Genomic DNA, 17,064 nt, shown 5'->3' on the forward strand with positions numbered 1-17,064 from the left:
CATCTAATAGAATTAAAATTTTGAAGACTATAATAATGGCAAAATAAAAGAAAGATAGATAAATATCATATAAATTTGCATGTGGATATATCTATACTCTAGTTTCCTTATGAGTGCTGCCGACACATGTACTAAATAAATCACATTGATTAATTGTAGAAAGGTAACATTGTTAAAATGGGCATAGTATTTCACTGCAGCCTAGTGTGCAGCTCGCATACGCAACAAGTGCACCGTAATATTTTAATTGTACACGACCTGCAGGACACGTTGTGCTTATCAGATGGTGGGAACCGCCTTTCATCGTGCCTTGACAGTGCACATCATTCACTTTATTAGTATTTATGTTGAGAAGACCTATACAGTGTTATTCGTACACTAAGTCGAAAGGCAGTAGCTGAAGAATTTTCTCAATGGTTAGGGAAAATTAAAAATATTTATATAATTCAATTTTGTCAGGTCAGATTATTTGACTCTGTGCAGTATTTCACTACTTTATACATTGAAGGCCATAAAATAATGTACATATGTATATCTTTAGAGAGTGTAAATTAGAATGGAAAGTACTATTAGTTGCTATTTCTTCGGTGCTTAGCTAAGATATTCTGACACAAATTTCTTATATAACTCAGGTTATGATGATATAAATTTTAATAGCTAAGATAAATACTAGCCACATAGAGAATCGTTTGCAACCATTGACAGACAAGGTAATGGGCGCTTATGTTGCACCCGCCTCGATGGTGAATATTTCAACATATTTACGATCACAAATTAAACCATAAAACCACACTTGACTGGTTATAAATTTGTAGGTTTCGCAAATACTAATAATGTTAAAAAGGCGTATAAATAAATTCTATAGATAAATTACGTACACGTACTTATCTATTATTCATATACTGTAGGTATAACTCATCACAAAATTTAAGTCATCACTAGGATTTACAATATTTCTACGCTGGATCTATATGAATTTTTACTTATGAAATAAGTTTTATTGTTTTTAAACAAAAATTTTAGTTCAGTTTGTAATTTGATATTTTTTAATTAGTCATTACTAGGTTTTCAAGATGAAATTTTGGCACACAGATTCACTACCATCAAGTATAGGTGATAGTGGATGATAATGAAACAGTATTTATATGGTCTTGATATTAATTAAATTATGTTGTTATTTCTAATTATGTTCGTGGTTATGATGTAAAGGCAATCAGGAGAACTAAAGTTTACAAATAAACTGCTTACCGTGTAGAAGAAGGAATGAAAATCAAACTCTGTCTGCATCTGTCTCTAATGAAATGAAGGGGATTCCATTTAATGAATTGTACGATGATTAATACAATAAGAATTTTAGGAAGAGGTAAGTAGGTATACAAATACAATTCATTAATAATAAGTAGATGAGAATTGGAAATATTCCTACATGTGCAAGTACATTTGCGTAGTAAATTTTTCCTGCATTTTAAATAGGTATGAAGGATCAATTTACATCGAAACGTTAATGCTTATTAAAGCTTAAAGCAGTAGTACAAATGGATAACAAACTATGTAAATAAAGAAACTCTATCGCGCAGAGTGGCGACAATTTGTATGCAGCGTCGATATACTCGGACATTTATTGCGAACTAGTCCGTGGTAATTAGCTTTTAGTGATTCCGGCGCGAGCGGTACAATAAATGGAATGGTTGTCCTTACTTACTTAAAGATCTTTCAAGTCATTTGTACGCAAATCCAGAGGTTTATTGATAAAACTGTAGCTTTACATGCTCATTAATTAAAACTAGTCAGAAGGGTGAGAATGATCGTATAGCGAGGGCGTGGGAGGGTAGACAGAGGCGAGCGGTGGGGTGCGGTGCGAGCGCGTGGAGTCCGGAGGCGGGAACGTGATTTGGAGGATGCCCACTCTGTATCAAGTTGGTTCGGACTACGGTACGGCCGCGGGACGCATACGCTTCTCACGTCACTCACGTACGGAACACGCGCCGCGCGGGAAACTAGGATTTTCACGTGTGTACGTATTGGACTCGATTTGTGCAACACTGTCTTCACTTCTGTGGGGAACATTCTTATTTTGAACCTTTTTTCTACATAATTATACAAATAAGGTGGTATAAATTAAAACTAACGTTGTGATTGCAAACATTTATTCGTTATGTGTGATACAGAAAAAACAGAATTATTAAGTGCAATATTTTACTATATATTTGGTATAGTGCTACATGTGTGTCGGGAGGGCTTTTATAAATATTGAGCGATTGATATGGGAGCTTTAAGGAAAAGGAACCATACACACCCGGAAAAACCGAAAGGAAAACTAAGGGTGAGTTTACATTACCATTATCTCTAAGTGCTCTTTTAAAAACATTTAGTTGATAGGCATCCAACGGCTGCGCAGCTTATGAAGTCCGCCTTGTTGTACTCTATCAGTATCTTATTTGCTGATTTTAATAAATATACTTTCGTGAGCATTATTTACTTTATTTCTTCAAAACATTGGGTCGCTGTACATTTTAGGATTCCGACGCAAAATACGTTTGCACAAGAAATAGAGTATATCTTAGACTCTATTACTTATGTCAATGTATCTTGCTGTGTTACTGATTGTAATTTTATGTTTTGATGTGTATCTATTTCCTCATAATGTTTACAATTTACAATTATATATGTCAATATTACCTATGTGGAAGTTATAAGATTAATTTAACTAATAACTAAAACATGATAAACGTATATAATGTGTGCATAGGTGTTCAAATATAATTTTGTTACATATATATACTAATTTCGACATACAGGTAACAATTGTTTTAGAATTTTTTCGTTCCCGGCTCAAGTTTGCTTACTGAGTACTTATATAGGAAATAATGTTGTTCTATAGTAGTTACAATTTGGACCAAGGTAGACTTTGTAAAAAGTCATCTACGTGGGTATATCCTACCTATTTCATTGCCAAGCAGCTTGTTTTTAAGGTATATTTTGGTTGTAGGTTGAGATGGTAAAATTATAGGATAAGAGTAACGATATCTTAATCCTCCAGAATGGTGAGTAACATTGGCTTCGCATAATAACGTGATGTCTGCAGTGAGTGCTGATTATGTATATAGGTGATGTAGATATTGACTATTAGGTAGACCTGATAGCCCACCAAATGTCTAGTATCTACATTTTTACCATTACAATAACATAAAAGAAACCTACATTTGAAAAAAAAAAAGTTAGACAGGTAAAATAGCATCATAAACTCTCTCGTTGTCTATACCACTCAGAACTTTATCAATGTTTTATCTGTAATCTATGGATTGTATAATCAAATCGTGAGTGGAGGCTATATTTTACGGAGTAAAATATAGAGTTAGCATTCTACAATAGAGTAGTTATTATATTATTAATTCATGGGAGGGGTTTCTGTTAATTAAATGGCAATACCTAAATTTAACAATAAAAATAACGAAATCTGTTTCCTGTTTTGAATAAAAATTTCTCATGAATTTGTTTAATCAACAACCCATTTGAAATTACCTCGTAAATTAAGTATAAATAAAGAAAGTCCCATGAACTTCCATAGAAGCAAAAAGGAAATTATTAGGTTATTAATTAGAAAAGCCACAGTATCGCTATAAAATAATCGTTTTACAATTTTACAGGATTTAAAGTTAATCTTCTTTTTTTTTGTATTGTTGACTAACTGTTTTTTATTTATATTAAAGATAAAGGTACGTCGAGACTGACGTACCAAAAATGGACAAAAGTTACTGAATTCATAAAGATTAAAAAAAAATTAAAATAGAAGACATCATTAAATATTCTGTTAGTGAAATTTCTATCTTATATTGTAATACATCTAATTGTATTTATATCCCTGATACCAATTACTTTGTAATGAGGTGGACAAATAACGTGAAGTGATAGAGCAAGAAGTTTAGTTTCTTATGTTACAAATTGAAAAAAAAAACACCAATTTGGTATTATATTAGAGATATATTTCTTTTTTAATTTAAAATGTTTTAGTAGATTTGTCATTGTACCTACATAGATATGGAAATACGAATAGAAGTAGGTTCGTTTTCCAACTCTGCAATCATTATTGCAGAATTTTACCTGCAGAGACTTTGAAGATAAAAGAAAGGCAGAGTAATGTCTTATGTATAGTATAATACTATATTGTCATTATTAGTTTGAAACGGTAACAACGTGTCAGCAAATTGGCAAGTAATCTATTGTTTTTCGAAAGTTTTATTATAATTATCTGTAGCTCTAGCTCTATTTAGAGAAAAATCAATACTTTTATAAATACGAATTGTTCAGTTCGTACGGTAGTAGATATGCGCCTATTTATTACCTACAGAGCACAACACAGGTGAAGTAGCGATAACCCATCGTTGTTGTTAATTCTCATAGCGTGTCGGTTATAACCGATAACCTGTCTTATTACAGTCACAATACAAAAAAATAGGTGGAAAATTTTATAAATTTCAACACTGATATAATTAAAATAAGTTTTATTTTTCAGAGAGAGAAAAAATATATTCTAACACGAATCGGTACAATTGAGGTACTTAGATACCGAAAATGATGTAACATCTCCAAAGAGCAAGTCAGAATCGTGTACCAAGGGTTGCTAAAAATATTTCAAACTGGTTTGTTTATTTAGGTACATATATGATAATTATTACAACAATGTACTATAAGAAATAGATAATTAGATTAAGTTAATTACATACCTATTTACAATGATTCTTCAAAAGTATTCAGATATTTTTATAAACTGCGCTGGTTAAAAGATCTCTCTATTATTCTTAAACAATTATATACATACATAATTAATAGTACAAGTACATACATACGTATCTGTATTTTTTCAATTATAATTATTAATTATTACCTTATTATTTTTACTTTTTAGTCTTCCGAGATATGGGGAAATAATATTTTATTATATTTTCTATCCTGAGTCAAAATTTATGCAAATTTAAAAATAAATAAATCCCATTCACATGACAGAATTAAATTTCGAAACTCAGTTTCAAAACCATTTTATTTTTATATTTTAAAAGTGAAACGTATACAAATTGCAAATGGATTCGATAAATTACCTAGCATATAAATGTTAGATACACGGGATGTTTACATATACTAAGTTGAAATTTACAAGTATGTAGGTGCCTACTTACCAACAAATTACAAAGTAAACTTCGATGCAATAAAAGACCATTTAAATTCCCGGCTATAGTGAAAACTGCGGATAAAATGGTCAATGTATAATTTTATATGATAATATATATAAAGAATCGAATTTTATTACAGTATCTGACATGGGCCTCTCACTCGGAGTAAAATTAGTACCTATGTATGAATTTCTGTCCAATAAATTCAATTTAAGGATTTTGATAAGTGCATACTAATAGTACTCATATTCGAATACTTATCATAATTTTACTTTTATTATTTAAAATTGCCATATTTTATTTCACGTAAATTCAAAGTCTAGTTTTCTGGTAAAAATACAACATACGTAGAATAATTCATAAGATTTTAGATAGTTTTGCGATTATGTAAGAAGCCACTGTTAGTTTAATTTACGAACTGTACCTACAAATTGTCTTAAATCTGCAACTTTTTAATTAAATGGTTCATGAAGAATCGTAAATCTGACTGTTGCTAACATTTATCGAATAAAAACAATTGCAATTGCGTTCGATAATCAATCCAAGGCACTCCAGAGACTACATTGGACACTCGATAAAAGTCTTGACCACAAAGGCCTATTTACAAACTTAACTAAGATTAAGGAAAACTAAATAAGGAAACCAGATCTTTAATGGTAAGCGATAATATTGCATACTTCACGATAAGTATTATATGGAACTAACGGTTTGTTTATTACAATAATCATTCAAGTTTTGTTGATATTACTAATATTGTTTTTGACCTCTGCCCTTAAGTACCGAGTATCGGCGAAACTTCACAGTTCTGAATAAACTGAGTAGTGTTACAATCGTAATAATAATATTACTTCAAATGTTTCAAGTTTACCGACTTTAACAACTACTATAAACATTGAGTAATTAATAGACCAAATTTAATTTCACTATAAACTTTACAGTCGACTTCATACGCTACATCGGAACATATCTATTTATCATGATAATAGGTAGCGTCCTCCTCTATTCCAATACCATCTATATGGCTTTCATAACGATTGGATAAATTCATAATTATAGTGCCAATAAGGAATAGTGTACATGAACACTTTCACTTCCACATTTATATAGTTTGAATATTAATTTTGATAGACTTTCGTATAACTCATATAGAAATAGAGAGAAAACGTAAAAGATAGAAATGATGGTAATATGTAGTAGTTGTTACAACCAGTAGGTAACATGACGAAGTTAGGTGTCTCCCACTCTACTGTTCTGATCGGTCCTAGAGTAAAGACTTACTAGTACTTAACTACAGATTGAATAGTAAATGCAATGCAAAAAAATTGCAATTTATTAAAATAAAAGAAATAAATAAAGAAATTATTATTATTTGATAACACAACAAAGGAGAAAAAATAATCAGAAAATTTGAAGTACTAATGTGTACTCTGACCTCCTGACTGACATAATATTTAGCCTAAATATAATGTTAATATATGTATACAAAATTCACAAAGTTATAAGCATAAATCTGGGTGGACAACTAGTAATCAATATAAGCGATAATACAAGCAAGGCGGCTGAAATAGGTGAGACTGAGTTACCCACGCAGACTACTTTTTACAATCTACCTTTGGTAAAGCTTATAACAACATGTTGCTGATATCTACTTTCCATTAATAGACCAATAGATTGATTGTCAACCTTAACCTTATACGAACCGAAGTATATTTTTAATTTTTCTAATTTTACTTCTATTTATATTATCTATAGAATATCATTTAACATGACACACTTTATTCATTGTGTTAATTGTAAGCACTTACGAGTAATTTTGTGGTTAATTTTCTAATGTATAAGTTTTATGCTGGTGCTGGTCCCATTCAAATATAATCCGCTATTAATAACAATAATAACCATGGACAATTCACCTAGTTCTAAGCAAAGCAAAGCTTGTGTTAGGGGTGCTAGACGGCTGCTATAAATACTTAGATGCCTTTTTTTTGTAAACACAAGTATAATTTAGCTTGTTGTTGAACTAATTTAAAGTATCAGATCAATGTCTTAATTAGAGATTGCAATACGTTGAATATATAGAGTTATCGAAAGTATAATTTATTATTTTAAATAAAAATAAAAGTCTTCTACAGTACAAGTATAAGTGACGGTAATTTAAAAGCTAAACGATACAATATAACAGTATAATACACTTTTAGGTTTACTAATTTCATATCAAGTTATTACAAATTAAAAAAGAGCCTATATTATATAAACCAGCCTATTACGGCATAAACTATGACAGTATGCAGTCAATATGCAAGATACCGCTTAAAAATTGTTACGTACTTTAGTTTAGGGGTCACAGGGGAATTACCATAAAAATGTGTTATGGATTCATACGCTTTCATTATTGTATCTCATATATACCTATATATTTCTAGTCAGGCTGGCAAAGGAGACCATATTGTAAACGGCTGTAAATTAAAGGCAATAGTAGCAATTTATATTTTTTTAATGAATATTCTTATTTTCTTGGAATATAATAAGAATGTACCTAATAATTTAAGCGAGGTTCATGAATGAGAGGTTGTAAGAGAAAATATTGAAACTAAATAAAAGATGACATTAATAATAATATAAATAAAAGTAATGTGCGAACAATTACAATTATGAAATAAAAAAATATACAAAATGTATCAAGGAGTTCGCTATAGTAGTTGTATTAAAAAACAACAGAAAACAGAGTACTGAATCTATTATGTCGCTGATGTGTCTTAACAACCCAGTAAATTGCTGACAGTAATTTTATTATCAAATATCACTATCGAAAGCGGTACACAACCTTACAGTTTACAAGTCTAAATTAACAAATAATAAGGTCAGAGGACCGAAGTAGACTTTATACAAAGTTGTCTGTGTGAGTTCCGCTATCTGCCGCTCACTTTCTCTTATTATCTACGTGAAAGCTGAGATACAGCAGTGAAATTACATGGTTCAGAGGCATAACTTAGTCCCCAGAAATTGCTACCATGGATGTAACAATGTAGCTATACCCTGATGTCTGTGATTCTGATCAATACATTTAAATTTCATACAAAAAAGCAAAGGCATACTTTATTTAAATTATTTTAACGTTGTTGGCAGCAACAGCTTAATATTAGCCTCGAACAGGACATAGAATTCTTCACTTTCGCTGTAACTGGACTATACCTACAGCTTCTCCGGGATATTTCTATACCAGCAGGAACAAGGCCAGGAATCAATCAACCAGACATAGGCATGATAAACGACTGTGCGAGTTAAAATGCAACAGTAAATCAAAAGCTAATCCCTATTTTTAACAGTAAAAAATTGAGGTTCTAAATCTAACCTTTACTTTTGAATTTGGACAGCTACGTAAATAATAGTAACGTAAAGATGTTCTAAGTATCTTCACTGTTTACCTAATTATGTAATATTAGTAACTTTGTATTGAGAGTATATATGTACATTATGAAATGGTTCATTACTGAATCACTTTTTAATGTCACATTAAATTGTATACATATATATATGTAATAGTCTATTTTTGTATAAAGTATTTAGATGCCTAGGTTAATTTGAATATAATTACAATTTTAAATGAAAATATGTTGCCGACATAATGGATGAAATTGAAAATTAACTTAGTAAATAAAATATCAACAGGCAGAAGAAGAATGTCAAATTTGTATATAATATTAATCTACATAAAAAATTAAACAATATAGATATTTATAATATATGTATATTGTATATATATTTCAACTATTTAAAGGTATTTACCCAATTAAAAATACAATACTTGGTCAATACAAGTGGCAGATCTTATGTCTTCCTGCAATGATACAGTACAAAGAATGAGAAGGAAATCATATATTAACTTATTTCAACGACGACAGACCAGACAATGGCATTTACTTATTTAACTATTGTGTCATTATTCAACTTTATAAATGTATACTTATAATTTAGCATGATTTAAGATTTCATCCTACAAAGAACCGAGTAGGTAGGTACTTCTTATTTTTACAAACGAATGTTCTCAATTGCAACAGCGTTTTGACGGAGAAAAGTCTATTGTTCTTATTAACTGTGGTATTATAAAAGTAATAGCTAACTCGACAGACGATGGCCCGTGGTCGTAGTGATTATTATTTATAGTAATTTTGACTTCCAATATTAAATATTAGAAGTCGAAATTACTATAATATCATTTAAATTCATTACAATATTTACAGGCACAAGTATTTCATTCTTCGTATTTAGTCGTTGTTATTTCTGTTGTTGTAATAAATGAAATTTGAATATAATTTGAATTCACACAAAATACTGATCATATAAATTCTATACATAAAATGTACTTTAATGTAATTTACAGGTGTAGAATAGAAACATAAAAGTCAAGATAAAAAAGTAAAGAAATAAATCAGTCGTAGACGATTCGTGTTCCGCCCACGTGTTACTCGGCATAATTTTAGTAGTATCATGATCCCCTTACTTATTTTTTAATCACTTACAATATTAAAAAAGTAGATTATTGCTATGTTTTCAATTTCAAATGTTCGACTATTGAAAATAACTTTGGTCAATACTTGAAAGTTTTTCAAGAAAGATATCAAATTAATACACAAGTTAATTATTTATGTAGGAGGTGGATAAAGGTAATTCAAAATATTTAAAATTTCGTTTTAAATAATTTGTAAATTTTTATCACTTATGTAAAGTTATTTGCTTTTCCCGATATAGATACTGTTGAATCTTTGTACATTTTTTATTTTAATTTATTATATTTTATGATTCAACATTCTTATTCAATAAAAATATATGAACTAAATGCTCGTTTTATGCTTAACAATATATAATCATCTCCAGGCACTCAAATTCTCAATATTCATAAACTCTTTTGTATCGTTAATTTCTATGATAGTGATTTCTCTTTTAAAGTTCTCAGTTGCGGCATTAAATTATGGACAAGCATTTAATTGTATTGTATTCTACTAAACTAAACTACTCAACCTTTCAGTTACTCCTACACTGACGATTACACGTAGTTAATATCCTCGGGTAAATCTTAACGGAAACTTATCACACGATCAATTAATAATACGGACAAGGTGGTCCGACCGGGTATTATAAACAATCGAACGACAGTTCGGCATTTCTAAATGAATGGCTTTCGTAAAGTAAAATACACTCGCCGTGTATTTATTTGCGTTTGAGTCGAGTCGGAGAGATGGGCGGGCGGTGCGCGCGTGAGATAGCGGGGTCACGTTCCCGAGATAAAACTTGAGATAACACAGTCACAGACATCTTCAGTGTGCGATTGTCTTGGATCGGGCATCGAGAATTTATTACTACACCAACTGTCAGTTTTTTTGAAATAAACAAATAATTCGTAAGTAATAATGGAATGATCTTCGCTGTTTACAAGATATCTTAGATTCTAATAGTGTATAGTTTCTCTCACGTTGACTTCAAATATGTACCTATACTTAGCGAAAAGACTACGTTTCGAGTGTTCAGTACACCATGATGTTGATAATTGACAATGGTTCTGATTAATCCATCTAGAATATCAGTCGTGACGAGATGTTATAAAAAAGTATATTAGTGATGACATTAAAATCAGCATATTCACAATTACATACTAATATAACATTTTAGTCAGCTTCTTACACCGAATCAAGGCCGAAAGAACGTAAGTTACTATGGTAGGATAAGTCCTATTTTCAGTTTCGATATCAATATTTAGTAAGTCAAGTATTAATAATAGAAAATATACAAACAGATTAAATCTTATATATGATTAGTAATAAATTAGGATAACGACTATAATATTAACCATCGTTAATCTGAGTATTTAATAGAATCGGCCATTCCTTATGTAAACAGTAGGTAACATGAAACCTCTTACAACACACGAGTACATTCTACTTACAGAGGCTATTAAATTGTCAAGACCCAATGTTACATGAATTTATCAATTTCTGAAACTGTGTACGCATTTTAATGTCTCGTTAAGTTTTACGTTGTATAACTTTTTGTATTACAACTTATTCATACAAGTAATTTGGGTAAATGTTATAGAAAATAAGTAAATATCTATCGTACGTATAGCAAATTGTATTTAGAAATATTTGGTGTTTAATGGTTAAAAACACCTGTTTAATAATATAGTCTAATCATAGACCTCTAGATCTCGTAGATCTTTCAAACCGTGTAGATTCTGAATGTAGATAAATAGTTTTGTTTTTGTATGTATTTTTATTATACCAATATTCAGTTTGTTTTTCATTTGTATAAATTATTATAGGGTTGACAATATCTTTATATACGTATTTAATTAGGTGTATTTGTTACCTCACTCATCCTAAACTCCTGGACCGATTTGGATAAATGTATAAAATGTATATTTTATAATATATATGTGGGATCGAAATGGTTTGAAAACACAATTAAGGTAGATGGAGCTGATTTCGCGCTTTTTCTATAACGACGGCAGCCGGGTCCGCAAGGCTAGATATAAAAATACTAATAAAAACTTATTCAAACGTTTATAAATACAGGTTAGATTGATTTTGATTTAAAAAACAAAATACCTACTATTATTCGATTTCTGCGATACCAATCTGGGCACACTATTACATGTAGTTCCACATAAAATAATATTTTTTCACATTGGTTAGAAATAAAATTACGTAGTTAGGAAGAAAGAACAACACAACAGACATGAAAAAAATACAACTGAATTCATAAACCACACCTTTTTTAGAAGTCGGTTAACAAAATATAAACAAGTAAGACATTTCTTCTAAACATATTCATTTAATTAAGACATTCTCAGAAATACAGTGTTTTGTTGGTTCATAGGTTCCATATAGAGTCATAAATCACATCGACCTCGAGGTCAAAATAATCGAAGACTTCACTTTGAAAAATCTCATGGAGAGAGGGAATTGCGTGTAGGTATTGGCAGTCACTTCCTTAACTAACCAGTTCCTATGAGTAATTGTATTATTATACGGTCATTTTAATTAATTGAGTGTAGGTAGATATATTTTGGTATAAGTCAAGTATAATTAATTATGTCGAAATATTGAAAATCTAGATTCTTTGAATAGGTGTGTGAAATAATTGAACTATATGTTGGTGCTACAACACTTGTTTTGGTTTATTAATGTCAGCATTATGTAAAAATATAAAATATCACGATGTTTTTTCAGTATAAACGCTACTACTACTTAACAAATAAAGGTATTTTTTTGAAATTTATATAAAAAAAAACTTTTGACTAATTTTCTTATAAAGGGTATCGTACGAAAATTTAGAACACTTCCAATGTTATTAATATTACGTATTAGGTATCGCGTCTTTATCTTTGCGTCTTTGCGACAATTATTACGACATCCTCATCTTCGTCAGGTGAATACAATGCAGTTCATTAAATATTTAAATATGTAATTGTGTACAAACACAGACATAGTTATTTTTATTTTATATTTATTAAATTTTGCTCACTGTATAATTTGATACAACATATAAGATACGATACTCTTTTTACCTACAAGTGATCTCAGTGTTATTCAACGGTTTTTCCTCATGATAACAGAATGTAGGTATAACATTTTCTCTCCATAATTGTATAAAAAACATTTGCCTCTTAAAACATATCACAGCTCGACGGCATTCGACGTGGAACCTACATTATTGAGATAAAAACTTGCACCTTATTACCTTTAATGGAATATCGGACTGCAATTGCAAAACCATATTGGTAAAACCCTCAATAACTGATTGATTTAGTGTGCAACAATGCAAAAATTAATCGAACACATTCAATATACATGTAATATTAAAATATGTAAATGACAAGTAGTGATTGAAAGAGATTCGAAGCGTACCTACTGGATTCGTACCAGTAATACATAATGTAATGTACCGATATACTTACAAAACTTTTGATTCATAATTCAATCGTACTTTTATAAATATTTGGGCCCATAATTTTTAAAGAGAGTATCACCTTTGAAAATTCTAGACCCAATTTACACTTTATTATTATCGTATACCTAATACTTATTATTTTTGTCAACCATTAAAATTTATTTGATTAATTATTACTATTAATATATTATAATAATTCCAACCTGGAGTAGGTATACTATGTAGGTGTTCCACCAATTTTTACATTATATGTCAATTGAGTTTAAGTACGCAATTTTTGATATAGTTTATGTAGCTGACACTGGATAAATTACTTTCAGGGATTATGTTAATTATTATATAGGTTATAAGTGTCGACTAAACCTTAATGTCTCTTATAAATTCCAGTGTAAATGTTATCTTACATCGTAATAAACTAATTGAAATGTTTCATATAGAAAAAAAGGAATTTATCTCGATTTGAACACCAATAAAATGTTGTACAGATTATTTCAAGATATATACATTTTTAACTTATCATAAGTATCAATATTACAGTTTTATTGCATTTCTGTGGTATAACAGATAATACCTGCTCATGTTTATATATGCATTACTACTATTCAACAGCGGCCACTGCCAGTAATTCATTTTGAATTCTTTCAAACAACATTCATTGTTATGAAATATTTGGATATTATTAATTTATTATTCTTTGTCTTTTATAAGTTACTATTGAAAGAGTTTTGGATCGAGGTTACTATTGTACTCGTAAAAGATTTTCTACGATAGTATAATTCTTATATAGTACTATATACTAATCTAATATATTATATTATATTAACGGCCTCAGTGCTCTAGCGGTTTAGCACACTGCTTTACTTCCGATGGTTGCGAGTTCTAATCCTCGCACGGTGCCTATATATTTGTATTAATGAGTATGAATGTTTGTGTCGGTCTGGGTGTCTTTTATGTATATTATGTATGTATTTATAAAAAAAAATATTTATATCAGTAGTCTAGTACCCATAATATAAGCTCTGTTTACCATGGGACTACATGGCGTTGTGTTAATTGTTCAAGGTTACTTATTTACTTATTAGGTATTTATAATTTCAGAATTGTGGACTACATCCTTCAAGATAAAGTTTAGATATAATGGTCAAAATCTCTTCAATTACTGAAGATATAGCGACTGTGATTGCTTAGGTACTTAGAGTAGCATACCTACGCATACACACTTGTCAGTGTAACGTTTTATTTTAATAAGTATATATATATATACAGTTGAGAAGAACTGGCCACAAACTCAATATCACCGTGCGATACTCACAGCAATATGTAACTCAGTAGGTTGCTGATATCGCATTAATTTTTTTAGATATATAAATGATTACGTTTAACCAAATGTTAAAATATTTCAGGGATAACGGACTGCTTCACAGTCACCAATATAATTTCACCGCCGGTAAGTCTACTACTGATGCAGGTGTAGAGCGTATTACACATATTCAAATCATGGGAGAACTCACAGGATGCTCTCGGCGTTTTTTGTGACTTATCGAAGGCGTTTGATTGCGTAGATCATAAAACACTTTTGTATAAGCTCGAACATTATGGTATTAGAGATAATGACCTAAGTCTAATAAAAACTTATCTAGAGGATAAGGTGCAAACTGTAGATATTGATGGTGTAAAGTCTAAGGGAACTAATATAAAAATGGGCGTTCCTCAAGGTTCAATCTTAGGGCCATTTCTCTTTTTAATATATATAAACGACCTTCCATACATGGTAGAGAAAGTTGCACATATAGTGTTATTTGCGGATGATACTTCGTTAGTGTTTAAAATTGGTCGCCAATGTAATCATTTAGACGATGTAAATTATGCTATCTCTGCTATATTAAATTGGTTCACATGTCATAATCTATTATTAAACTTCAACAAAACTAAGTGTATTAAATTCACGCTTCCTAATGTAAGACAAGTAAATACGCAGCTATTGCTTAATGATGAAATAGTAAATTTTGTTAATGATACAGTTTTTTTAGGAATAACAGTGGACTCGAACTTACAATGGGGGCCCCATATTTCAAAATTAGCCAGTAGACTTAGTTCTGCTGCTTATGCAATTAGAAGGATAAGGCAATTAACAGACGTGGCGACGGCAAAACTTGTATATTTTAGTTATTTCCATAGCATTATTTCATATGGCATACTGCTGTGGGGTAAAGCTGCCGATGTAAATACTATATTTATTTTACAAAACCAATACGTTACGAACCATACGTTCTATTTATGGTATAGGTTCTAGAGAGTCACTACGTCAATGCTTTAAACAATCAAATATCCTCACCGTTGCCTCACAGTACATTTATGAAAATATTATGTATACAAGGAAAAACTTAAGTTAATTTTACCTAAATGCACACACAAAGTTAGTCATTTATTTTATGGTAATTGTGTAAGACTCTATAATAAACTGCCAGAATCTACGCTAAATCTGACAGAGAGGCAATTCAAACTTTATATCAAACAAATGTTATGTAAAAAAGCCTATTATAGGATAGATGAATTTATAGATGATAGCAATATATAGCAAGTATAAGTTTATATGCGAACAACGTTATAATTTATTTTTCCTACTGCTTTCTTGATATATGATAGCGTAGCGGCTTTTGTATTGATTGCCGCATGCATCCTCATGTAAAGTGCGAATACTGTAACTACCATATAGTATTTTTTGTAGCTGTGACGTGGTCGAGTGGAATGAGTAGTCATGCTCACTAAAATGTCCAGACATGTGGCGGCGTGGTGGGCCGGGTTATTGGGCTCCCTAAAATATGGTCGAGCGCAGTGATGGCTGGCTCATCCGTCATACTCGTGAACGAGTGCTGCTTGTAGGGACTGGTCTGCTCTTATCACTACGACTGATTTAATCTTATTGTGTTTTTATATTTGAGCCTAAATAAATTAGTGCTGGTTGGTAGTTTGTATTCACACGTTTCGACTTGTAAAATGTGAACTTACAAGGATTGTTTAAAAGAGCAACACACGAGTTTCTTGCTTATTCTTCTTGTGATGAGACAGCTTTCCGAATAAGCGGTAGATTTCACTCCATGTCAGTTACCCCACTCTGGCAAATGACAATTTAACATAATAGATTCCAGGTGGGACCGGTTGGAGGTGAACCTGACACATGAGTACATTGCTAACAATGTGGTTTTTAGAACACGTTACTAACAGTCCCCTTTCCTTTAAAACTAAGATATTCTCTCTTCTGTCGATAGACATACATGTCGATGTACTTACTTCAAATTACGTATTTACTTCAATGATAACTAGACGGTCTCGGTGCTCTAATGATTTAGCATACCACCTTACTTCTGATGGTCGTGGGTTCCATTCCTAACATGGTAAATATTTGTATTCATGAGTATAAATTTTAGTTTCCTATATAAAATATTAAGTATGTATTTAAAAAATGTACATAAGTTTTATGTCAGTTATCTAGTAGTCACAATACAAGCTCTACTTAGAATTATTAGACGGCGCGGCGTGAATCGTTCAGGGTTAAAAAAACTAAACATTTTACTACTTCTATAAAGTCATAGAAATACGGTACGCTTTAGAAATAAAAATAGAGATAATGTGGTATCTACACAAGCGAGTCACAGAAACCTCTACCACCAGTTATATCAACATTTTTTTTTCAATATCTCCTCTTACAGTGTAAATGACCAATAATTTAGCAGTGTGAATTTTTTCTTCGTGTTGTATAGTGCAGAAATAGCCAATATCGACGTCGGCGTTAAGTGCTAGACGACAGTCGAATAAACAGAGCGGCCAGCTCAAGGGCGCTGGCGTTTTTGTATCTACATCACTGCATCGTCCCACGCTATGGAAATTCATATATTCATGGTAGTTACATATAGTTCAAGTTATTACCATCGAACCCACTACCCAACGTCCA

At 30.8% G+C, this 17,064-nt stretch overlaps 1 protein-coding gene across 2 annotated transcripts in view; it reads left to right on the top strand.

The window, feature by feature from the left end:
- Nucleotides 1-1,884: 1,884 nt before the first annotated feature.
- LOC131852667 (tyrosine-protein kinase transmembrane receptor Ror-like) overlaps nt 1,885-17,064 on the top strand; it is a 35,217-nt gene continuing 20,037 nt past the window's right edge. For both annotated transcript variants that reach the window (XM_059203377.1, XM_059203378.1), the window contains exon 1: nt 1,885-2,323. In XM_059203377.1, coding sequence (XP_059059360.1) covers nt 2,264-2,323 — 60 coding nt within the window. In that variant the 5' untranslated portion in view covers nt 1,885-2,263. The remainder of the gene's footprint in view (nt 2,324-17,064) is intronic.

Source organism: Achroia grisella, unplaced genomic scaffold, assembly GCF_030625045.1.
Source record: "Achroia grisella isolate CSIRO2021 unplaced genomic scaffold, CSIRO_AGI_Agris_v1 utg856, whole genome shotgun sequence".
NCBI classification, from domain to species: domain Eukaryota; kingdom Metazoa; phylum Arthropoda; class Insecta; order Lepidoptera; family Pyralidae; genus Achroia; species Achroia grisella.